General features: G+C 36.5%; 1 protein-coding gene across 1 annotated transcript; it reads left to right on the top strand.

The window, feature by feature from the left end:
- The first annotated feature begins 731 nt into the window (after positions 1-731).
- DDX1 (DEAD-box helicase 1) lies at positions 732-21,590 on the top strand. Its single transcript, XM_065730693.1, has 26 exons — positions 732-791; positions 4,248-4,299; positions 5,210-5,273; positions 5,876-5,905; positions 6,159-6,255; positions 7,423-7,470; positions 7,621-7,704; positions 8,581-8,664; positions 9,089-9,165; positions 10,462-10,534; positions 10,641-10,717; positions 11,489-11,603; positions 12,080-12,218; positions 12,959-13,019; positions 13,751-13,849; positions 14,547-14,636; positions 15,172-15,360; positions 17,138-17,189; positions 17,636-17,782; positions 18,468-18,559; positions 19,107-19,179; positions 19,636-19,708; positions 19,820-19,862; positions 20,087-20,182; positions 20,913-21,033; positions 21,266-21,590. The coding sequence occupies exons 1-26, from the start codon at positions 776-778 to the stop codon at positions 21,394-21,396; spliced, it is 2,223 nt and encodes a 740-aa protein (XP_065586765.1). The 5' UTR covers positions 732-775; the 3' UTR covers positions 21,397-21,590.
- Positions 21,591-26,006: the final 4,416 nt, after the last annotated feature.

Genomic DNA, 26,006 nt, shown 5'->3' with positions numbered 1-26,006 from the left:
GAATATAACGAAGCTGATTCATGAGAACAGCTTATCTATAGTAAAGACAACTGCAAATCATCTAAACGGTTGTCACAGCACCTCAATGTTTATGGTTGTAAAGGTAAACAGAAATAGGGGCAAGTAATCTTTTTCGGGATATGGCTTGGAGAAGCTGATCACCATTAAAAACGATAATACTTGTACATGGCAACAAAGATCCTACTCCCTGCTGATTTATCTGTTAGGCCAGATACGTTACACAAACAGAGAACAAAACTTAGAAATGGGGGTGGGCATAAACTAATCGGCAGATGGCTCTGCGTTTTGTGTGTCCTTTAGGCAAAATGTGTCCCTGTCTATCCCTGTAAAATGTGTCCCTGTCCTTAGGACTGGAGTTGTTCCACAGTTGTAGAGGGCAGGTACGTTTTCCGCTGAGCCTTCTGCTTGGCACACAGAAGTGGTGAGTGCACTGTTCTGCACTGCAACTGCACAAACTGCAGCCTCACACTTGCAATCTATGCGTTATTTATGCGCGAAGGTACTGTTACACACACAAAGCTCACAGCGCATCGTACATAGATACGTTACGCAGAAAACTACGCAAACGTGAATGACCGGGAAACCACAGCGCTGCACACGCACGTAAGGCAGACTCCCGCCCCAATCACACGCGGAACGTTTAAACCCGGGCGTTCAGGCAGAGCGCCCCGCTTCCCAGCCGGAGCCATATAGCGACTGACGCGCCGCGCATGCGCACTGCGGCTGGGCAGGAGCGGCTGGTGGCGGCGTGAAGATGGCGGCGTTTTCGGGTACGTGGAGCTGAGGCGGGCGGGGGGTTGGTTGGTTGGTTGGTTGGTTGGTTGGTTGGTTGGTTGTGCTGTGGGTACAGAGTATTGGGGCATCTCTCACGGTTCTGGGCTGCCGATGTCTTGTGGGGTGGGTCGCTGGCTGGCTGGCGCTGTCAGTGTGGTACGGGCCTGCTCTGTGCCCGCTGCATTGTGTGTGGCTTCCTGTAAGTTGAGTGGCCTGCGGGGACGCAGGTGCTCTTCCTGGGCTCTTACAGGCCTTCAGGCACGCCTGCTGAAGTTAATTTTCACATTTTAGTGGGAAGGTAGTATGCAGACCTCCAGCATTTTAGGGCTGTTTTAAAGTCTGGGCTTATTCCTTGTTCTGACTGGTTTCTACTATGCAGGGTTTGTAATGACTAATCTGTGTATTGCAGTGGTCTGTTATTTCATAGGAGAAATCCGCTTCAGTGTTAGAGATTATATTATAGCTTGCATAAACATTTTAAAGTTATTCAAAGCTACCTGATCACAGAATTGTAGGGGTTGGAAGAGACCTCTAGAGATTGCAGAATCCAACCCCTCTGTCAGAGCAGGCTCCCTAGACCAGGTTGCACACTGCCTGATTTAGTGATTGGCATCCCTGCCTGGGGCAGGGATTGGAACTAGATGACTTTTGAGGACCCTTCCAAACCAAGATACCCTGTGGTTATTCTTGCAGGAGGGAGACTCGTTCTTTGGTCACATTGACTTTTCCCTTCTCCCCTCCACACCACACAGAAGGACTACACATCAAGGAAAATAAATAGCAAGCAAAGTGCTATGCAGCACAGTTCATTGAGAAGACCCAAGGAACTCCATAAATGGGGGAAAAGTTAACATGACAAGGAATTACCAAACTTCCAAAGCACCCTGTGTTAACACAAGTCTGGTCAGGTCTGCTGTTATTTCAGCCTTTCAGACCCACCACTGGGGATTAAAATAACTGTTGTGGTTTAACCTGGTGGATGGGTAAGCTCCACACAGTCATTTGCTTGCTTCTCACTTATTCCCTTCCCTCTCCCCACATCCCACTAGGAATGGAGGGAGAATCGAAAGATAAAAAAACATAGAACTCATGGGTTGAGATAAAGCTATTTACTAAGATAGAGAAAAGGAGGTAGATAATAATTATGACATATATGTATATATAAATGAATGTATATTGCAAGTGATGCACCAGCACTTGTCCACCACCCCTTGACCAAAGCCCAGCTAGTTTCCCTAGCAGTGGAAGAGAGCAAGATGAACTCTCACCCCCTTCAGACTTCTTCTGTATGATATCATATGGTGTAGGTTAGTCTTGATTCTTTTCCCTCCTAGCTTCTCTACTTGGGAGCTGGGATGTCATTAGCTTCGTGCAACATTATTTAACAGCAGCTATAAGCATCAGTGTGTTAACATTATTTTTTTCCTACGAACAAAACCCACTAGACACTCTGAAGAAAACATCTGAAGCTAAGATACTAACGAATATATCATCATCCTCAAGAAAATACTGTAACTCCTTTCTTAGATCTGAAAATGAATATAGATAATAGGATTGTTTGGGTTGTATAGTTGAGGAAAAAATGTCTAATTTTGTTGGTAGTAGTTTTAGTTAAATATAACAGTTGTTTCAGTTGGAATGGACTTTTAAAGGTCATCTAGTCCAACCACCATGCAATGAACAGGGACATCTGCAGCTAGATCGGGTTGCTCAGAGCCCCTTCTAGCCTGACCTTTAATGTCTTCAGGAACAGGGCATCCACCTGTGGGCAACCTCTGCCAGTGCCTTGACACCCTTATGGCAAAACAAACAAACACTTATATCCAGTCTATTTTTTTCTTAATGATTCCAAACTTTTAGTTTAAAACCGATTCCCCTTGTTCTATCATAACAGATTCTGCTAAGTGGTCTATCCCCTTCTTTCTCATTGCCCTACCTTAGTTACAGGAAGGCCACTCTCAGTTCTCCCCAGAGCCTTCTCTTTTCCTAAGGGACAAGCTGAATACAATAACTCATTTGGCATAAACTGGAAGTGTCTTAAAAGTCGGAAAAAATGTTTAAGGGATTCATTTCTAATTTGCACTTTTTTTTTAAAGAAAAAGCATTTTTATATGGCTTGTGAAAGTTTTTAGGATTAAAAATTAGTACTTGAAAACCGAAGCTTTCTGAAAACAAGTTACAAATCAAACAATTCCCAGTGTTTATAGCATTTAAATTACTATAGCAAATGCAAGAATAATTTTTATCTGGATAATTCCAAGTGTGTTAACCCAGTTCATTGTGTGCATATGTAAGTGTGTGTGTGTATATATTTGGCCTATGTATGTGTATACAACTGGCATATGGGACAAGAAAGAATGGCCTCAATTTGCACCGAAGGAGGTTCAGGTTGGATATTAAGAAAAATTTATTCTCCAAAAGAGTGATCAGGAATGGACTGTCCAGGGAGGTGACTGAGTCACTGTCACTGGAGAGATTCAAGAAAAAATTAGATGTTGTACTCAAGGTTATGGTTTACTGGGGAGATACTGGTGGTAGGTGGATGGATGGACTTAGATTTTGGAGATCTTTTCCAACCTTGGAGATTCTGTGATTTTATACATGTAAATACGTATGCCTGAATTTATATATATGTATGTAAAATCATTTTTTCCCCAACCTTGGTGATTCTGTATACATCATACAGAAAGCCAACATGTGACAGTGAACCTGAAAAGATAATCATCAGTTTTGTTGATGGTGGAATATTATTGGTAAATAGATGCTGGCTTTTTTATTATTATTTGTTCCATTTTGAGAGAGAGAATTTGTGTATGGACTTAGAATCTTTGCTGTGTGTCTTTGTATTTATAACCTGTGACTAAGGTATGAGCATCAGACCTTGATGAGTTTACTAGAAATGGTAACAAAGAAAATAGGCTTTCAGAGCTGAATGTGATTAGTGACTGTATCAAAACCAAAGCAATATTCCTGCTGTAGCTACGTATGGAAAGTTCTGGTGAAAAGAAACTGCATCCAAGTCCCTTTTTCATACATCTTTTTTTTGTTCGTGTTTTGGCTGTAGAAAGTTAAGATCTCAGTTAAAAACAAAGTTTGTCCTGCTATTTGTTTAGACTGTTCTCTTAGATTTGCAAACATGAAAAGTATGTGCCCTTGAAGTAGTACTTAGCTCCCAGGGTGTTTTATTTGCCATTACATTAGTTGCTTTCCTTCAGTATATTCCTGGCTCTTTGCATGGCCACTAAAACTGAGGACAATGACCAAAAGTATGCAGAAGGAAAATTTTTCATACCAATCATTCAAGAGAAAGCTGCGTATACTATTGCCAAAAATTGTGCCTTATTACATCTGTCTGTCATTGACTGTCTCCAATTGTCAGTGACTCCTTTTAGGCTATATTGAGGTAACTGACGCTGCTTGTTATGTGTATTTTCTTTACTTTTTTGTTACAGAAATGGGTGTTATGCCTGAAATAGCTCAAGCAGTGGAGGAAATGGATTGGCTGTAAGTAGACATACCTTTGGGCCTGGCAAAATCTCTTTGTTTTTCAGCAGTTTATCACATGCTTCTTAAAACACCTGTGATTTTTTTCCAGTGTCAAAGTGGTAACTGATTTCCTCTAGTACTATTGCATTGCTTGTGTTCCTTTATAGGTAGTGACTGAAGAACACAAACTGTAACTACAATAACAACACACAAACTTGGAGAAGCCAAGAATGACAGCCTCAGTATTCTTTGACTGATAAAAGGCCTTGTGCTTCTAGTCAATGTATTATGTATTGTGCGACTGTTGGAAATCCTGTTACCTAGTTGATACTAGTTGAATGTTTTCCAGACTGCAGTTGGGATTTCTGTTCTTTAGAGTTGATGCCTGAGTGCATCATTCCATGAAAGTTACTCTTTCTGGTGCTAGTTGCTCGTTTGGCTAAAACATTTTACTTTGAATCGTCATTCTGATTAAGACTGTCCACGCAGTTAACAGTGTACATAATTCTTCTTTACGTGGATGCAAGATATTAATTAGCTGAGATTGGTTGAAAATGTTGGTTATGTTTACTTTTTTTCTGAGTTTTGAGTAGTAATCTTGTAAGTGACTTCAAAAGCGATCAACACTGGAAGAATGGAAATCATAACTTATCGTGTTATTAGTATACTGATGTATGATACAGCCATCTTGTCAGGGTACAACTGCATCTACTTGTCCCTTCTTGTTAAGTAAGGTACGTGACCTATTCTAAACCCTCCTCGCAAATCTTAGCATTTTCACTTCTTAAATGAGAGCCAGGAAGAATAACTTTTACCTGCTGTTTCAAATCTTGCCTAAGTGGTATGTTAAAGTGGGTTTTGTGAGTTCTTGTATGAGCAGAAATTGCCTTCAAATAACTTCTGCTTGTGTTTGTTTTTTTTCCTCTAGTCTTCCTACAGATATTCAAGCAGAATCTATCCCATTAATTCTGGGAGGTGGTGATGTGCTTATGGTAAGTATGTAGGACGGTCCTTAAATGAATATTCTTCGTGCATTATTTCCATTTTTCCAGAAGCAGTGGAACTAATGTAGTTACACTAGATCTTCAGTCCTTTTGTAAAAGGTACATTCTTCAGATAAAAAAATGCTTTGAGTTCCTACTGTGTTTCCAGCTGTTGCTTCAGATGGAGTGCTTCAGTTTTTAACAGTTTGACAGGAATTGCTACATAAATGAAAGCCATCTGATTTCATCTGCTCTTTGTTGTAAACAAGTGATACAGATCTGCATGGAACATGACTGATATTGTCTCAATGACTGTTTCATTGTCTTTAATCTTGAAGATACCTGATTATCATGCTTTTTACAGATCTCTGTCCTTGATTCCTTAATCAGACATATTTAGATAGCTCTTTCTGTAAGCTCTTGAGGCTTTTATGTCCCAAATTCATTGAAAAGGTTTTGTGTATTTGTATTTGGATCTAATTTATGTGAAGCTGTGGTATTACTCTGATTTTCTACATTATGCAGAGGTAAAAGTATGAATAGAACCATAGAGCAATCCTTACTGTGAAAGTTGAAACTGTTATTAAGCTCTTAAATTTTTCTTCCTATAGGCTGCAGAAACTGGGAGTGGAAAAACTGGTGTAAGTAATCAAATTGAAATCTGATAAAAAGTAGTAGAAATAAAAGTATTTATGCCACAAGAGTCATTGTGCTTAGTGGTGTATACTTAACATGCCAAAAGTATATGCATACATTTGTATAAGTATTCAAGCATATGCTTATGCTTGTTTTAAAATGTTTCTAACCTGTGAGTGTTCCAACTGAAAACTAGATTGACTGTATAACTGAGAATATCTGTGTAGATTGTGGAAGTGAAGTAACTTCATATTTTAGGCTTTCAGCATTCCAGTTATTCAGATTGTATATGAAACACTGAAAGACCAAATGGAAGGGAAGAAAGGGAAAGCAACTATTAAAACCGGTGGGGCAGGTAAGTTTTCTTCCATACCTCTTCTAAGGTTTAAAGTACTGTTGATTCCAAAATACCCAAAAGTAAAAGAAAAGAAAAAGAAAAGATTCATTTTAATCACAAATTTTATTTGGGATAATATGAGTAGTTATTTGGGATAATGTTAGTAATTACTGTACATATCATACAATTACAAATACAGATGTTGTGATATTTGTGGAAGGAATGCATTGGATTGCACAGTCTTTGTTGCTTTTAGCTTAAGGTTGGCAGATCCACAGTGCATATTCAGTGTTCTTTTGATGCTAGTTTATTCCCTTGGGACATGTGGAATGCTGATAACATCCAGTTTAAGATAAGTTGGGTTTTTTTTGTTTGTTTTTAATAAAAAAAAATCTTTCTGTTGCTAGCACAAATGAGGTATCAGCAGTGATATCACATAGTCAGCTTGGGCCTCTTACATAAGCTTGGTTTGAAAGCCTTTTTAGGTGTAGGCTGACTTTATCTGCCTGGACAACAGTATAGTAACTTTCAAGTCTGCTGTGCTGAATAAATTTTGTATTTCTTCTGGCACCTAACTAGATTTGGAAGCCATAAAACAGCATCTTGAGTGGCTACGAATTTAAATTAGGAAATGTTAAGTTGAACTGTCAATACACAGGGCAAGAACTTGCTGATACAGTGAAGACTGCAACCACAGTATTATTCTTACAGTGTGAAAGTGAATAATATTTAAATAGACATACAACTTGGAAGATAGTAACGATGTACAGTCTATAGTAGTTGGAGACAGATTTACCAGTGACTGTAGTTGTAGAAAAAACAGAGAAAGACCTTAAAGAAGTTGTCAACTTAGAGGTTATTTATAGCTACTGTTACAATGTTGACAGTGTAATCAACTTAAGAAATAAATAAGATAAACCAGAGATAGTGATTTTATTTTTGCATCTTCAATTGAATTTTTAAGCAGTTTAATCTGTGCTGTCCTTAATGGAATAATCCAAACTTACATAGAATACCTTTGTGTAAGACATCTGTGTCAGAGATGGAGGCCTTTGGCCAAGGCATTTGAGTTGATTTGGAATAAGACTGTCTTCCCCAAATCCTAAGCTAGACTGTTTGAGCCAGTGTGAATTTTGAGGCTTACTTTGTTGCCTGAATGCATTTTCTGTTGTCTTTCAAACCTAGTGCTCAATAAATGGCAGATGAACCCATATGACAGAGGATCAGCTTTTGGTGAGTTGTCTTAATGCTACTTTGTTTTCTGTGAACCTGAGATGTTGATAATGTGAAACAGAATAAAACTAAAGTATACCCAAATGTATATTTTTTTAGAAACTATTGGAGAAGTGTTTTCTTAAATTAAAGCTTTCTTGTCATCTTCAGCAATTGGATCAGATGGTCTGTGTTGTCAAAGCAGAGAAGTAAAAGAATGGCATGGATGCAGAGCAACTAGGGGTGTGACTAAAGGTAAGTATAAAATGTATTTCAGAGGCTTTTGTGTAAATTTCATCTGAAGTGCCCTTCCCACTTGTCATCCATTCTTAATGTAGACAATTGCATTTAAAATTTACCATCTAAGTAAACACGTAGCTAGTCAATTTACTGCTAATTGAAGACTTTGCAAAGAAAAAGGTTTGATTTCCTCTTATAGGAGGGGGAGTCAGAGAAGATTATAGCCAATCTTCATTTGAATATATTTTATTCAGATGCTATTAACAGGAAATAGCTAACTGCACTGTATGTTGGAATTATTTCCTCACATGTTTCTCATACAGATGCATGCAAAATTTTGAGGTTACCTTGGTGAGAGCATCAGTTGGATGACTGGTCCCAGCTGTTCACTTGGAAGCAGAGTCATACTGAACTACAGTGATTCTAGTTGAGTGTTCTTAAAGACCCTTGGACAGTCTCGTTTCATCAGATGTGTGTGCAATCCTGTAATGTATCTGTACATAGTGACCACTTGAATGTGGTTAAAGTCATGCAGCTAGTTGTCAGTGGATCTGATTTGTCAGGTCCTTGTTGGTTTGATTTTAATCAGGTGCTGTGAGTTCTGTAGAGCCACTGATCTCTTCCTAGCTTATTGGTTTAGAGAGTGTAATACACTACCTCTGAGCACACACTTTATTCTTCTGAGGACTGCTGTTCTCTGATATGTTTCTCCATTTGTATACATAGGTATCTACAGAACTCTTACACACTAACACAGTGTAGGTTTTTATGACTCTTATGGCAGAGGTTGGAAGTACTGGATAAATATGATCTTGGTCCACAATTTAACTGAGGTGGTTCAGTTTAGAAGTCTCAGTGCTTACTTTGATCTTCCTTTCTTCTCTCTTAAAGGAAAATACTACTATGAAGTGTCCTGTCATGACCAAGGCTTGTGCAGAGTTGGTTGGTCAACTATGCAGGCTTCGCTAGATTTGGGTGAGTTTACTTATTGTATATATATTGTAATTCCATAAACAGTTCTTACAGTCACATTTATGAAATGGCTGCAATTCTTTTCTCTCCTTTTGAGGAAGGGAGGCTGGGGAAGGGCAGCAGTATCAGGGAGTTCAAAACTTCTACTTAAAGGAGAAAATATGTATATTTGTACATTGTGCTAATGTTTCTTGTAACCTTTTTCCCTTTATTTCAGTATTTTAATAAAGAAGACTAGTGAGCAGTGAAATATATCAATATACTGGTACAGAGATTATGTTTTAGAATGCGTCTTAACTAGCAGTCTTTACTTAGCATTAGATAGTATTTTTTACATTAGAGTTTCAGTTGTCAGTATAAACAATAGCGAAGAGTGGTGAAAAGTGTAACCTGTCAACCAAATAGTAAAAAGCTTTGCTGTCTTCAGGTACTGATAAATTTGGCTTTGGATTTGGTGGAACTGGCAAGAAGTCTCACAACAAGCAGTTTGACAGCTATGGTGAGGTAGGTTTAAGTTATTTATTGATAGTAACAGTGATGTTGTTATTCATTTCTAAATTTGTTACGTTTTAGTAGGGATTTTGCTACAGCTAAGAACCAAGATGCAATCAGCTGTCTTTCCCAGCAGTGCTAATTTTTTTTTTAAGGTAAAATCACTAAGCAGAAATACCAGAAAACCTCAAACTATTTTTGGAGTAAAGCATATTAATGAATTTAGCAGTAGCAGTTAGCACACTGAAGCTTATAATAAAGGCTAGATAGCAATGATAATGACTTTTTCAGGAGATAAAGCTTTTCTGTATGTTATAGCTTAGTGTTTGACTTATCTCTTGGATTTATTTCTTTCTTATTTCACTGTTATCTTTATACCTTCATGAATGTCAGATTGAGGTCTTTGAAGCCTAAATACCAGTGATTGCTGGTAATCAAACATCTCCCTAAAACCTCAAAATACATTCTTATCTGACAAAAAAATTATTGCAGTCTCCATTTATGGTTACTTAGAAGTATCAGTTGGACCTGTTGAACCACTGAAATAGTTATCTTTATATATAATTTAGTATATATTTTGGAAATGTCAGCTGGGAATATCTGTAGCTTTTTTTGTGCAGTGTGCAACTTGGGAGTTCATAGATGCTTGAGCATAACTTACGTAAATATGAATAATACTGCAGAAATGTCTGTGCTATTAGTGAATGTCAGTACTGTAAAACTTGGAGATTTGAGTATTGTTTTTCCCATGATAGTGACATCTGATCTGTTGAACCTGAAGCACTTCATAGTGCAGATAGGTTTTTATTAAATACTCCTGCAATGAAAAGATTTCAAGCTATCTGTTTCAAATATCAAAATATATATAGCATAGTCTTCATTTCACTTCCTACAAGAGTTACTCTTTTCATGTTGTCATGAAATAAGTTTCTCTTACAGTGTTCAGTGTTTGAAACTTGAATTTAAATTGATTAATAAATGTATAATTAATGCACTTCTTCATAATGTAGAATTCTTCCAGATGAATGACTTGGATTCATCATTGTCAGTGTTCAAGTAAATTTAAAACAGCAGTGAAGGTGTGGATATTGAAGATAAATCTGGCAGTTACTGAGGATGTTAATCAAAAATATGGATGTTGTTTATTGCAGTAGTATTGAAATAAAAGTAGAACTTGCTTCACTTGAAAATATTTAGTAGGGAGAAGTGTGGAGACTCTAAAAATTGACAAAATTGTAAGCATAATGTTTTCTTACTACAGTAATTACTCTAAAATTTGTCAGTTTCACAAAATTTTTCTCATTATAGGAATTCACTATGCATGATACAATTGGATGTTATCTAGACATAGATAAAGGACAGATAAAATTTTCCAAAAATGGTAAGTTTTTTTCACTTTCTTTTTGAGAACCTTATTTGGATGCTTGAATGGTATGAGAAAAGGGATGTGTACATGTGATGCCTGACTGAACAACCCCTACTTTCAGGGAAAGACCTTGGCCTTGCGTTTGAATTCCCACCACATATACGGAACCAGGCACTCTTTGCAGCTTGTGTCCTGAAGGTAACTTAGCAATGTCACGGATGGGAGTGCAAGATGGTAGAAATTACCAGTGACTAAGTGGTTATGAATAAAATATGCAGCAATTACTGTGGTTGCCCATGTATGCCTTTTCCTTGTCTACTTGTAATTCACTACCGAATTTGTCACAAGTGTGCTAGCTCTGATGAGAACTGGTCAAGTTAAATACCAAGTATCTAAGTTCAAACTGAAAAACTGAGATTGGAATATAAGGGTTGAACAGAGTAGAGCACTGTTTTGGTGTAGTGTGATTCAGTAGAGATAAGCACGTGCCAAAGTTTGTGGTCTACCTGAACTACATTTCCTGTTTCATTTGATCTAAATTTTAACATTCTGTTAGTATAGTAGTATGTCTTTGTTCTTACTGTCTCTTTGAGATCCTATCTTACAACGTAAAGGGCTTACCAGAACTTTTTGATGTTCAGAGAAGTGCACAAGTCTAAAAATTGATTTTTCTTTTTGTTCAGTTCAGGTTGGTCATTGAATATTAATTGAATATAAATTATGTTTTAAAATAGGGACAAATTTATAAATGTTTGAATACTTTGTTATAGAATTTAAGAGCTCAGAATTTAGATTTTCTCAGGTTTTAGACTTCTTGGGAAAGAAGGATGTGAATGGGGGAAGGGTGGGAGAATTATGCCAGGTTCCCTGTCCCAACACAATATCTGTTTTGTCAAGGGAGTAACTACCTGTGTTTCTCGTGTGACATGGTTTCTTGAAGCTGTATAACACAGTTTTGTTGAAATCTAGAATGCTGAATTGAAATTCAATTTTGGCGAAGAGGACTTCAAGTTTCCACCAAAAGATGGCTATATTGGTCTTTGCAAAGCTCCTGATGGCAATGTTGTAAAATCACAACATACAGGTAGGTTTGGCCTTCAATTTTCTCATGATTGTATATACGGTTTTGTTTTAGAATACATTTTGTTCCCTTTTATTTCTACCTTATCACTGTACTCATCTTGGATTGCAAGCATCTTCTTAGTGGCAGTAAAACTAATGCTTTTTTGAAATGCTTCAGCAATCTTCTGCTTAGAGTGCAGGTAGCATTAAGGCTTTGAGTTCAGACTTGGGTAGCAGAAATTCTCTTGAGTAATTCACTCTAGAATGCTCTCTTAACAAACACTTTTTTTTTTTCCTATACTCAGCAATAAAAATTATGTTGCATGGCCAATGTACCATTATCATGGCAAGATTTACCTGTAATCTGAATGTTAGTTTGAAAGGCAATGTTATTATTTTAATTGAATATTTATAAGTATATTTATAGTGATACATCCCAAGATAGATATGTAGGTTGTCTTAATGGCTTTTCTGTTTGTTTTTTTTTCCAAATCTTAGGAAATGCACAAGTGGTTCAAACACAGAACCTTCCAAATGCTCCGAAAGCTTTGATTGTGGAGCCATCAAGAGAGCTGGCAGAACAAACTTTGAACAATGTGAAGCAGTTCAAAAAATACATTGATAATCCCAAATTAAGGTGGGTAACAATACATCTGTTACCAAGATTGTGTTTACTCTGCTGTACACAAATATCTTGGCAGGGGGTAGGGGTTCTTTGTTGCTGAATTAACCTTAATCTGCAGTGCCAGGTGATAGTTTCAGTGATATCTGCTACCAGACAACCTTCTAATTTTTCTGGGTCAGACTCCAACAGGTTGCTGTATACAAAATCATCTCTGTTTGCCCTAGTGTGTTTGCAGTAAAAATGTTGCCCTAATTAGCAAGGTGATAGAACTCTTAACAACAAAAGTAGTTCTTGTTTGCTGGCTACTTAAGTGGCTCCTTTCTCAACTACTTACGCAGCTTTAAAAAGTGTCTCTGTAGTTTTAAACTACAGTTGAGCATAGGAGTGCTTTTACTGGAGTTGCATGTGTCTAGCAATGGAGTGCTTGCTTCCAAGAGCACTGTAAACTTACTAAACTGATTTGACTGCTTAAGATTTTAAGGAACAGAAGTGAAAAATACTGATTTGTTGATTTTTTTTTTTTTTTAATACAACAGCAATAAAGTAACAGTTAGAGTACACCTCTAACAAAACTTTCAGTTTCTCAAATTGAAATACTGTATGCTACATAAGAAGGAAATTATTTTTTTACAGTTGTGTTCCAAGTTACTATTCAGAAGTGTTGAACACCAGCTATTAGTCTTCAGACTGATGTTTAATTTCTGTTCTGATTAGAAAAATAATCAAATATGTTGATGTAACTTTCATTTTAGGGAACTGTTGATTATTGGTGGAGTTGCTGCAAGAGATCAACTTTCTGTGCTGGAACAAGGAGTAAGATATATTCATTTTGCTCATATAAGTTAAAAGTTTGGTTTCTAAGTAACTCATAATGTCCTTGTAAACTGGTCTGTAATTGTCAGGTTCAACTTATATCCCAAACCAGTCCTATGCAGCAGGAGCCAGTCCAGTTTCTGCAGCACAGAATGCACAGTCAATTCAGTTATCCCTTAGATAAGTATTTTTGTTGTTTATTTAAGACACGTGCTGAAAGTATACCCTGTCAGTATTGAGGAGATTTTTTACAATGACTCTAGCTGCCAAAATCAGAAGTTTCTCCAAGCAGGTGTGAACTGGAAGATTGCTAGACTTCCATGTGAATCATAATTGTATAGTGGTGAACCCTTCTATCTGGTTTATTTCTGTCATTTGTAGACCTAATAATTTCTTACTGTGAAAGTATGCTTAATTTTTCTAAATGGGGATGAAATAAATATGTTGCCTGGAGAGTCTATAGGATTTTCTTTTTGTGATAATGCTGAAAATGTTACCAGGCTGACAGGTTCTGACAGTTCTAAAGTAAACTGAAAGATAGCCTTTGTATGTGATAGTGGATGCAGGGGGTAGGTGACCACAAGACATCCCTCCAGTACAAACTACTGTAGCATTTTATGGTTGTAATTAATAGAAAATGAGCATCACACTGCTACATGTCTCACAAACTGAAGTATAGTATATACGGGTAGCAGCTATGTGACACATAAATACTGTTCTGTATTTTGTAGGTGGATATTGTTGTTGGAACTCCTGGAAGACTGGATGACTTGGTCTCAACAGGAAAGCTTAATTTGTCTCAAGTTAGATTCCTCGTTCTGGATGAAGCTGTATGTAGAAAACTAAGTGATATTTGACTTCTATTCTTAAATGCAGTGTAGCATTTTATGGAAGATGTAGTGCAACAAATAGCTTTGTAGCATTTGGCACTTAAAAGTTAGCTACTTCTAAGGCAGTCCAGATAAATGCACTTCTATATCTTTTGTTTCTAATCATAGAAGCCTACATAACCTCTCCTTTTATAGCCTCTCTGGTAAAGCTGTTTTAATTTTATCTGATAGAGAAATACATTTCAGACTGTGTTCATAAGATTAGTGAAGTCAATCTCTGTCTCTATACAGCAGAGTATTCAGGAAGCGTGAAAGAATAAACACTAAGTAAGCGTTTTTGCTTACCCAGCAGGTCTTCAAGTCAACATATGTCCTAGTCAGTATGCTGTGAAATGAGAACATCTTTCTGATCTGTTATAGTACAACTGAGTGTTCGCAAAGACAAAATGCCTCAGAGTATTAGCTACTAGAAGCAGCTGAAGCAGATATTTAATTTCTTGTGAAGTATTGCAGCTTTACTTGCAAATACTCCACACTTTTTCTTTTTTCTCCTTAGTAATAATATCGCAGCTAGGCATTGACCTGTTCAGCCAATTAAATGAGTGGACCTCTAAGACTGAAGTGTGTATCTTATTTGACTGAGGTGTATTGATTGACAAATAAAAACTGCAGCTTTTTACATTTTATTCCTATGTAGGATGGCCTTCTTCTTCAAGGTTATTCAGACTTCATAAACAGGATCCACAGCCAAATTCCTCAGATAACTTCAGATGGCAAGAGACTTCAGGTATAAATTCTGTCCTTGATTTCTGTAGTCTGCTGCTTTTCTGTTGATTATTGCATGGTGTGGAACATTGCTTCTTTGAAATAGAGTTTATTCTTTGTTACAGCTCTGGTTCACAAGCAACACATTGGGTTCAGTAGCTGTCTGGGAACATGCATTTTTAGGATCTGAGATCTGAAGCCCAGTGTCTAATGTTATTTGTGTTATGTGATATAAGTGTACCTGAAAAATGATCGACTACTTATGCTCTTGTTTGTGATGCTATAATAATCGTCCTACTAAAAGTACTTTGTTCCTCTGTAGTGATTTAAGTAGTTGAGTAAGCTTTTTCTTTTGTCCTGACTCATCAGCTGAGTAGATGCTGTGATGAAGAAAGCTGGTTTGGCAGACTTTGTGCTGAAGTGTGCTACCACATACCCTTCTTTCAGGAGTTTTGTTTTGTTATGTGATATGTGTTGTTTTGCTTTGTTTCCTTTTGGATTGTTGCTAGGAGAATCTAATCTTCAGTGGCATTCATATGACCTTTTTTTCTTCTTAGGTGATTGTGTGCTCTGCAACCCTACATTCTTTTGATGTAAAAAAGCTATCTGAAAAGATCATGCATTTTCCTACCTGGGTTGATTTGAAAGGAGAAGATTCTGTCCCTGAAACTGTACACCATGTAGTTGTGCTTGTAAATCCCAAAACTGATAAACTCTGGGAAAGGCTTGGCAAGAATCATATCAGAGTAAGTAGCTTTTAAGTGGAACTTAGATTACTTGTTTGCCAGTATTTATCATGTAGAATTAAGGCCTAGCGTTGCAGGGTCTTTGCTAGCTTTTGAAAGAAATGGCTTGTTCCATTTAGTCAGCAGCATAATGTTGGTAATGTCATAACACTGTTTGAAAAGCTCAGTCTTATGAACATCACTGAAGAAAATCCTGGAGGAATATCCTTGTAGTTTGTAGAAACAATAGCACTGCACCATTTATTCAGTCATTTCACACCAACTGTAGCCCGACTGTAATTAGTTCAGAAGAGGCTGTAGGTCATTCAAAAGAGACAGGTAAACCACAATATGGATCATTCTATATTGCACTTTTTGTCTCTAACCTGTGAGGAGAGCAATTTTTAGAGGAAAAAATTCATTTTGAACTAAATTTAAGGCTAGGGTCTAAATTCTGCATTGGCCTGACATATTCAGGTGGGAAACTTGCTATTTAAGTCTTTAGTTTGCAAGTTCTGAGTAACTTGTAACTGTTTTATTTTTAGCAACTCTTAGGCACTTAGGATCAGTAGGTTTTCTTAACATCCCTTTGTTTCTGAAACTTTCCTTTCAGAGCTTTTTTGTTCAGTCTACAATGGAAATGAATTAAATTCATTTTAAGTTTATTTGATTCCAGTATGGGAATAAACGCAGTAGCAATGATATATTTTTATGATTTAGCAGTGGTTATAGTACATTGCTTTGAAATCTGTGTGGAGAGTTGGTTTTTTGGTTTTGTTTTTTTTTTTTTGAATCTGCTTTGGGTGCTTACATTCAGAACTTTTATTTAGTTCAGGGTAGGTTAAATTGTCAGATAGTAGAACAGAAATTACATCTCAACTTTATTCATATCAATTTGTATGGTAGATAGTCTTCAAAGAGAAATTCTTAGGAGTCTCCTCAGCTGTGGGAGGTGCATATGCATTCATCCTTTCTGCCTACTCTGAGGTTACTGCTGAAAATGAGAGAATTCTAGAGCTTTTCTAGGGATTTTGATTCTTGAAGGTACTCTTCTTTCACAAATGTAAAACTTTTAATCAGGTAACTGGAGTTTAACATTAAAATAAATATTTAAAAAGAGTGACCTTCGTTTTTTTAAGTACCAAATGGATTCTAAGTAACTGAAACTTTCCTGTGACCTAAGCATTATATGCAAATAGATAATTTCTTAGGTCACTAGACAAGTAGTTTTCCTCACCTGAATGCATTCCAAAAAGCTAGGGATATTTTTACACCATGCATAGATTTAGGTGGAAAATTGAAAAATCAGCTTCCAGAGCTCTTATCTGTTATGTAATAAATGCAGTCTTGTCTCAAACAATTTAAATTATCATGAAAAACAAAAAAAAGTATATTTTATTTAAAAGCAATGTAGAGTATTAAACATAATTTTAAAAATTATTTCTTAGCCAGATGCTTCTTAGCCACATATAATATTTGAAATTTCAGGATTTAAAGTTTAAATAACTGGTACCACTGAAAAAAATGAACTACAGTTCACCTTCTCTGGAATTCTGTTCTCAAGCCTGCAGGTGAGAATAAAATAAGGGCTTTCTGTGAGTTGTTTGAGGAAAGAATCTTGTATCACAGAGTTGAGACTGATGCAGATTTTACAGAAATACTGAGTAAATGCTAAATAGTTAGTGGTAGCATTTCTTCCCCCCATTCTTGCAATTGAATGTGGTTTAGCCACAGCTACAGTGAAGTGACTAAAGATTTGTTCTTATTTCTATTGGGTTTCTTTTGTTTTTTTTTCTAGACTGATGAAGTACATGCAAAAGACAATACACGACCTGGTGCAAACACTCCAGGTAATCAGCAGTCCGTGTTAAGTAATAGATTATAAAATGTTATTTTGAGTGTTGTTAAGTAAAGCTAAGATATAGTAGATAATTGTATTGAGGTGTGTTTCTCAATATTCATTTAGATATGTTTGTAATTGTGAAAAGAGCTATTTCCATAATAAGATGGGAAAGAATAAGACTTGAATGTATCTTGCAGATGTGTAAACAACAAATGTTTGAGTTTTTTTGTCTGTATAAATAGCCTGAAACAGTAGTTTTGTTCTTACAATATTGCATTACCTTGCAGCAGGGATATAAGGGTAAGGGAGCTAAAAACTGAAGACCTAGCCCTGCTAGTGCTCTTCTAATAAATGTTTGTCTATCAAAAGGCCAGAGAATCTATAAATGCATGCTTAAAGGGTTTTCATATTTTTAAATAATTTATTTGAAGTAGCTTTCCTTACTTTTCTTAGAAATGTGGTCTGAAGCTATCAAAATTCTAAAAGGAGAGTACACTGTTCGGGCAATCAAGGAACACAAGATGGACCAGGCCATTATTTTCTGCAGGACAAAAATAGACTGTGATAATATGGAACAGTACTTCATCCAACAGGGCGGAGGTAATGTTTTGCACTCAGACCTTATTCTGTCCCCTTCCTTGCTCATTTTAAAGACTACATTTTATGATGAAGTGATGATACTCAGATATCACATAAATAAATTGTTGAGGGTTTTTTTGACACTGATTAGGCATAAGAGTCAGGGGCTTGTGGAAGGGAAGTACAGAGGTATTGCATGTGGAAGGAGGCCATGAACTGCTCCGTGCCAGTGTTTGACAGCTCTGAAATGCCTGGAAACAACCCACAGTGCACAAAACCTTGAACCAGTAAGAAACATGTATAGTACCTGCTGAAATTTACAAAAGTAGGAGTAGTAGTTGCTCTAGACACAGGAGAAAACCTGATGGCATGCAGAAGTACACACATGAGAAAACATGGAAGGGAAACATGGCAAAATACAGAAGGACACTAATACGGGCATGTGAGGAGCAAGGTGAAGAAGCAAGGTAAGTTTTGACTGGGAAGAAATAAAGAGATGTTTGCACAGGACCTTTTTAGTAAAGTACAGATGAAGGATGTGTTGTTTTTTCTAATGCTTATATGAGTCGTTGCAATGTTGTTTACTGTTAATAAATTAAATGATGAAATTCCCTCAAGTTGAGACTTTTGCCTTCATGTACTTCTGTCACTGCTGTATGATGCTGCTATACCTCATGTGTGATGTTATTAATCCATACTTTTTCAGGCCCTGATAGGAAAGGACATCAGTTCTCATGTGTCTGCCTGCATGGCGACAGAAAGCCTCAAGAAAGAAAGCAGAACCTTGAAAGATTTAAGGTGATGCAGCAGACTTGGGCAGAATTTTCTTTCATTTCCCAATATCTGAAATCATACCTTATGTTTTAATCTGTGCTGCTAGTCCTCTTAATTTAAATTTTGGTTTGTATGTTTTATGACTTGCTCTTAAAATTCTGTGAGATTCAAGTTCTTTTGGTGAAAATACATGCTCAGTTAACATGACCTGTATAGATTTTTGTTTATATAGTAGAAGGTTCTAAGTAAAGTTAAATTTAAGCTCTGTAACTTCTAAAAATTTACTGTCTTGAATATCAAAAACCAAAATGTGTTGTCTCAAAAATATGTAAGCCATTTATTGATTTGTTTTCTTTATGTTGATGAGGAAAAAGCATGAATGAAAAAGCTGACCAACCTCTTCTTTTTAAAAAATCACTGTTGTACTACACAAGAGCTTTATTTGGAGCATTATGTAATGTTCAGACATACCTTCAAGGTGAACGAAATGGAAAGGACTACTGTTTAAAGTGCTTGGATTGTGGTTTGGTTTATTTAGCTCACTGCTTGCTTCTTCTGACTGTTTTCATAGAGAGGAGATGTCCGTTTCTTGATCTGCACAGATGTTGCAGCTAGAGGAATCGATATTCATGGTGTTCCCTATGGTAAGACATGACTTTTAAACTAAGCTATTGAATTTGCATGTGACTTCAATGTATTTGCAGACCTTTCAATTGTAAATACCTCATAAAACAGATATGTGACTTACAGCTTTATTTTAAGGAAACAGAGTTATGTGTGTGAAACACCTTATCTGGATGGATCTTTGATTGTCTACTGTATGTTCTCAAATATCTGATGTTCTCTGTTGCTGGAATCTGTTTTTGCTCTAGTAAAAAAAGTTAATCATGGGGAAGAAATTTTAGAGTCAAAGCTTTAAGTGTAGGTAATGCAGGTAACATCTCTCACTGCTGTAGTAGCACACTAAGTTCACACTTGATAAATGGGCTAAGGAGAAAGATTGCAGTGATCAAAACCGTATTTATTTTGTGTGGTCTGTGACATTAGCTTATATTTAGTGTGTATATACATGTATATATTGTGGATTGTGTCTTGTACAGTTATCAACGTCACGCTCCCTGATGAAAAACAGAACTATGTTCATCGAATTGGAAGAGTAGGCAGAGCTGAAAGGTATGTGTGCATTCAGAGAAGCTGCCATAATTTCTTGGATTTTTTTTTTCCTGATTTTTTTAATAAATTGACAGTAGTTGTTGACAAGCTTCTTCTCTTCCATTATTTCAGGATGGGTCTGGCAATTTCCCTAGTGGCAAAGGAGAAAGAAAAGGTAGTTACACTCAAGTAAACAGCATCCATTTGATTTTGCTTGAGTTCCATCCGCTGCTGATGCTCAGCTTTAACAACCCGTATTGGAAAATTGCTGCTTTTTCCTGCATCAACTGAAAGGGATTCTAAAAAGATAATTGAATTAACTTTCATGACAGAATTGATTAAGAATTTGTGTACTAAGCTATTTCTCAAAGTTTAAAAGTTGTTCTGTTTTCTTTGTAGGTTTGGTATCATGTATGCAGTAGTCGTGGAAAGGGATGTTATAATACTAGACTCAAGGAAGAAGGAGGTTGTACCATATGGTACAATGAAATGCAGGTAAACCTTTTAGTTGACCATTATGTTCTAATTCTTCTGAAAAGTGTGTAGTCACTGTCTTAACTGTTTTGTTTATAATTCTAATTTTGAAGTGTAATTCCATTTGAACAAGGATTTTAAACATAAATTGTACTTTCTATAAATAATTTGTTCAATTACAAAGCCAGTCTTCTTAGCCAGTTCTATGAGTCTTACGTTCAACTACAACAACGTTCTCTATCATCATCTTAATGAAATGCTGTTAAGAGTTTAAAATAAAGTTAATTACACTTTTGTCTTGATAGTTTGTCTTAAAACTATAGAGCTAAAGACTTGCTGTTCTCTAATCTGGAAACAATATGTTACTTAAGTAAAATCTCGTCTGGTTTCATATACCAGCTATGAATGCTTCTTGAATTAACAGCACTTCCCTTTTTTTCTTCATTAGAGTGAATGATATGTGAAGTAGCTTCATTCACAAATAGAGTAGTATATGAAATGAAAGTTTCTCTTTAAGTAGAGGAAAGTCATAGTGAGACTGGAAATGAATTTTTATAGTAATTTGAGCAAAATGTGTGTTAACCTTTGGTCCCTAAGGCAAAACCGTTTTCTATATACAGTTTTTATTGATCTGTTGAAATAGTTTGGCTGTGGTGTTGTTTTTTTTTTTTTGAGTTTTGAATTTTTGTTTAATGTTAGTCTAACTAGACTCTCGGAATACAAAAAGTTATTAAATTTAAACTTTCTTCAGTTGCTGGGAGAAATTGAAGAGCACTTAAACTGCACTATTTCCCAAGTTGAACCAGACATAAAAGTACCCGTAGATGACTTTGATGGGAAAGTTACATATGGACAGAAAAGAGCTCTTGGTGGTAAGCAATGAACTGCTCTTGAATTAGTCTGCTCTGCAGTGTTTGTCTACTACATAATGGCACTGTTCTTTGCTGTCTTTTATGTTTCTTGCATCCAACCTATGGGTCACAAGTAGTGTGTGTGTGCCTGTGTTTTGTTTTTGTAACTTTCTGATTAACTGTGGTTGAATGTTACTGGTTGTGGTGACAAATAGCTTTGAATGCATAATGTACATTGGGTATCTTTTGGCAGGTGGACTTTATAAAGGCCACGTGGATATTCTGGCACCTACAGTTCAAGAGTTGGCTGCCCTTGAAAAGGAGGCTCAGACATCTTTCTTGCATCTTGGCTATCTTCCTAACCAGCTGTTCAGAACATTCTGATTGTGCCACACTTGAGACAAGACTTAATAAATGTTCTATCCTACAAATGCAAAATTCCTTTACTATCTCTTCAGTAGCAATAGTTAGAAAAGAAGAAAATAATTAAAATTCAGTATATTTCTTGCACGATAAACAGCGTGTTCAACATTGTTAACTGTGTATTAGCTCTTGATAAATAAAAAGGCAAAGATGGAATAGCTTCTTTTGTTCTTTGTTCTTGCCTTGAAAGTTAATTTACAGAATTAATTTTTGCGTAGCTTATTTATTTATTGATAATAAGGTATAGATAAGCAAATCAAAAATTTCTTGATAAGAATTTAACTCATTGTGGAACATATGTAAAAATGGCTTCATATGATATTGATATGACTTTTCATCTTTAGAAGGCACAGAATTAATCAATTTTCAGACAGCTTGCCCTCATAACTGTCTCTGAGGAAATGTATTTAGATGTGATATCACAGTAAGCTACTTGGAATGATGGGAAAGATTGCTCTTTGTATTATTTTCAGTGACTGCTGTCTTAAAACATTAAAAGAAAATATGAACTTCCTGGGACACATAATCTTCTCTGCAAACAAGATTTTAAAAAAATAACTACAAAGCCAAAGAGAACTATACTAAATTAAGTTCAGACAATTTTCCCTGTCCTAAAGTCTCTGCATGTTTATTTTTACCCTAGAATGTGTATGCCTTTTCACCTAATAACATTCAAAATCACAGTAAGTGCTAAGCCATGTGTAGCTGGAGTACTTAGCATAGGAATTGAGCCTCTAGTTGTGTGTTTTTATGTAGGCATGTGTACATAAATGTAAACTGTTCTAAATCTGTGGGAAGAAGTTGTGGAGGAAGGAGAGAGGAAGTTGTTTCAAATGTGCTTTTTTAACTTTTTTTGATACCTAACAACTGCCTCTTGGTGGAGCTGCAGTTTCACATATGTCCAGAGTAGACCAGCCTTCTGCTTCCAATTGGGTCACTTATATTCTTCCTATTCTACTTTCCATAGAAACAAACTCCTAAGCAAAAAAAAAAAAAAAAATTAAAGCTATTAAGGTTGTTTGTATTTAGTAGAAACTTGCAATGAAGGCCTCTTCCTTCATGACTGACTTCTTGTTTCAGCTTGAATAAGCATTCATTTTAAGCTGCTCTGATGGTTAATCCTCTAATTCTGGTTTAAATAGCTTGTTCCTTGTCTGAATACGACACTAATTTTTGCTACTGTATATGTCAAAACTATGTTTATTTTTTCTTCTCAGTGTTGATTTCTAGGACTGACTAACTGAGAGCAGCATGAAAAGTTAGGCTTTCATAAGTGCCCCATAGAAGTATTTGTCACAATTTATTGGCTTTTGAACTCTATTTGCCAATCCTGTGTAGGAATGCATGCTGTGCTCTAGCCTTTCTAACAGAAAGGGGAAAGTATAGGAAATTCAAGGTTATCATAAACAAAATAAGCAAAGCCCTACTGTTCTTAAGGTTTTTGTTTTTCCTAGGCATCCTTTAATAAAGGCATCTGTGAATTTAGGATTGTGTAAGCTTTTTTTTTTATCTCCTTTATCACTCAGTGGAGCACCCTTGTTCAAGTGCTATATGGTTTTTGACTGACTGCTTTCAGTAGGATGTCTTGAGAGAAACTGCATTCTTATTGGGTGATTAACTGTTTGAGTATTTATAACTACTTGTAGTAATCTTTCTTTGTTTTCTTTTACACTCCTATAAAGGTTCCTTTTATGGAAGGGAAAAGGATACAGATGGTGTTTGCCACTCAGTGTCCAAGCTGCTGAGCTGGGGCCCCCTTCTTAGTATACTCTATTTTGCTACTGTGAAAGCAGGAAAATTTGCTTCTGGCTACACAGTCTTATACTCCAGTGTTCTTATGTTTATGGAATCACACAGACAAATAAATGTGCCTAGTCTATCCGAAGAGGTAATTGGCCAGTGGTCACTTCCATATGTGAATATCCACATAATGCAATAAGCTGGGTTCCTACTTTTGATCCATTTAGCAAAATAAATGCATCTCAAATAAATAGAATGGCGGGAAAAATGGGCTGCTGAGTTCAGTGGATGAACACCAAGGAGTGCATGAGAGCATAACCCTCTGCACTGCATTTCTGTTTGCAAGTAAGGGAAAGTGTAATAATGCTAGGGGCATCTTAAGCTTTTTGTAACTGTTCTTATGCCATCACTAGGCAATGAGGAACAATAAATATATGCAAGGGGCATGGAAAGAAAACCTATGACTTTCATAAGGGATCATCTTAGCACTAAAAGTTGCTTGGAAGAGAAGTTGCTAGCATGCAGATACTGACCCATTCAGTGAACAATGAATGAGTTTTTAAACAGTTTTTGTTTGGTTTGGTGGTTTGTTTTTTTTGTTTTTTTTTTTTATGATGTTTTCAGAAAAGACTTTACAATTTGCAGTGTTTTTTTTAACAGTATTTCCTGGTTTACTTCAGTGTTTGGACAGATCCACAGGTGGAGAAACTGAGGTAAAGTGATGTAATATGCTGAATGTCAACAGTGGGTGGCAAGAACTTTAAACTTCTTCGTAGCAAGGATACATTAAAGACTGTTTAATGATATCACAACATTCAGTGCATTATCTACATAGTCTTTCGTAATGGTTATTATTGGAGAACATGGAATATGCTTTTAAGTCTGCTGAGCACAGTTGTTTACTGGCACATTAATTGAAGAACCTCACAGATACCTAGTTTAAACCACCCTGACATGGGCAGGGTTGCCAACCACTAGAGCAGACTGTCCAGAGCCACACCCAGACTTGCCTTGAATGCTTCTGGGGATGGGGCATCCACCACCTCTCTGGGCAACCTGTTCAAGTGCATCACCACCCTCTGAGTGAAGAACTTCCTCCTAACATCTAACCTAAACTGCCCTGGCTTAGTTTAAAACCATCCCCCCCCCCCCTTGTCTTATCACTATCAACCCGTGTAAATAGTTGTATTAAGGTATAAAGCAGAATATTTCTCATCCTGAAGACTTGTTTGATCTACTAGGTGGCAGAAAAATTGAAAGAGTGAGCTGCTAAATGGAAAATTGTTGGAATACTGTTTATTCTAGTTAACTCTAAGCTCATGCTGTTGCAGGTAACTCTGGATATACTTCACTCCCGGAAGATACAGTTCTGTGTTTTACCTGTCAGTGCTGCATGGTTGATTTGGGTAGCCTGAGCATCTTCTCAGCAACAAGGCCTTAGGTTTAGGTAATTTGAGCTATCCTATTTATTTAATTGTTTTTCATTAAAATAATCCAACATTCATGGTGATATCGCACTTTTCATACTTCAAAAACAGTCTTGCCACCGCAGTAGCACTTTGTTTGCAATTTTCTGACCAAGTGAAAGACCTAAAGTATTGCAGAATCCTCAAGAGTCAACTTTTTGTTTACTGTTGCTTGTTGCAATACAGAAAGATTGAAATGATACTTTGAAAGCATCAGTCATCCTACAGATACATTTGGGAGCCAGCATCCTTTTAAGTGATTGTGTGAGCTGTGTGAAGGACAAGAAGAGAGGAAAAAAAATAAATCAGCAATTATATCCAGATTGCTTTTTGTTGATGTTTGAGTGTACCTGGCATATCCTTACCATTATGTATAGCTATCTGTTAAGTAGATTTTAAGTAATATGCTTGTTGTAGTTTATAAATTCTGCTGTGAAGTTTAGTTCCTCTGAACAATTATATTATTTTGAGTGCTTCAAAATAGGAAGCAAATGTAGCAAAAAAATTACCATGCAATATCAGAATGCTGATCTGCTTTAGACAGACCTGTGGCCAAATGTAATAATAATTTCTTTGTATTTAGTTTTAACTTTTTGGAAAAAACACTTCAATTGCTATCTACTCTTACGAGTTTAAGCAGTGTTTGGTTGAAATAGTTAAAAAGAAGACAGTTTTATGGAAAGAATGTGTAAGCACAGATCTCTGGTTGTATTTGTAATGTCCTAAAAGGTAATTTAAAGTTAGTGAAGAAAATCTTAAATTTTCTTTCAGCATCACAAATTGAGTTCTGCCAACAGCCACTGTTGCCCTGTGGTGCCCTGTGTCTTCATTTAATCCAGCTCTCTAACGCAGTAACGCTCAGTATGTGGGACGTGCACTCAATTTCCTGTAATTTCTTTGTAAGCTTTTACTCTTCTGATATGTATGTACCTAAGTAGGAGGCATTACTTTTGAGCAAGTTATTTCTGTAAGAACTGAAATATGTACAAAGACTGCAATAACACTATTCAGAGCAAATTCTCAGCTATAAAATCCTATTTTTCAACATAGTCACCACAATTATCTGTGTGTTTCAGCCAGCAACGTGCAAAAGCCTTCATGATACCCTCACAATATCTGACCAGCAGAGGTGTCCTACTATTTTACAGCCTCTATGACAGCATAGAATCATAGCATCCTTAGAGTTGGAAGGGACCTCTGAGAGCCTGGTCATGGTTGTTAATCAAACACAGCCCTTCACAATCTATCTGCTTCCTAACATAGACAGCAACTCCCCATCCCCTCCTGCCCACCTATCCCTTCTGAAGAGCCGGTAGCCCTCGATCACACTATGCCAGTCATTATATCTGTCCCACATAGTTTCCA

Source organism: Cyrtonyx montezumae, unplaced genomic scaffold (assembly GCF_038088225.1).
Source record: "Cyrtonyx montezumae isolate F1298 unplaced genomic scaffold, pur_monq_1.0 scaffold_13, whole genome shotgun sequence".
NCBI classification, from domain to species: domain Eukaryota; kingdom Metazoa; phylum Chordata; class Aves; order Galliformes; family Odontophoridae; genus Cyrtonyx; species Cyrtonyx montezumae.
The sequence above is the reverse complement of the archived record's forward strand: the minus strand, read 5'-3'. Positions and strand labels throughout refer to the sequence as shown.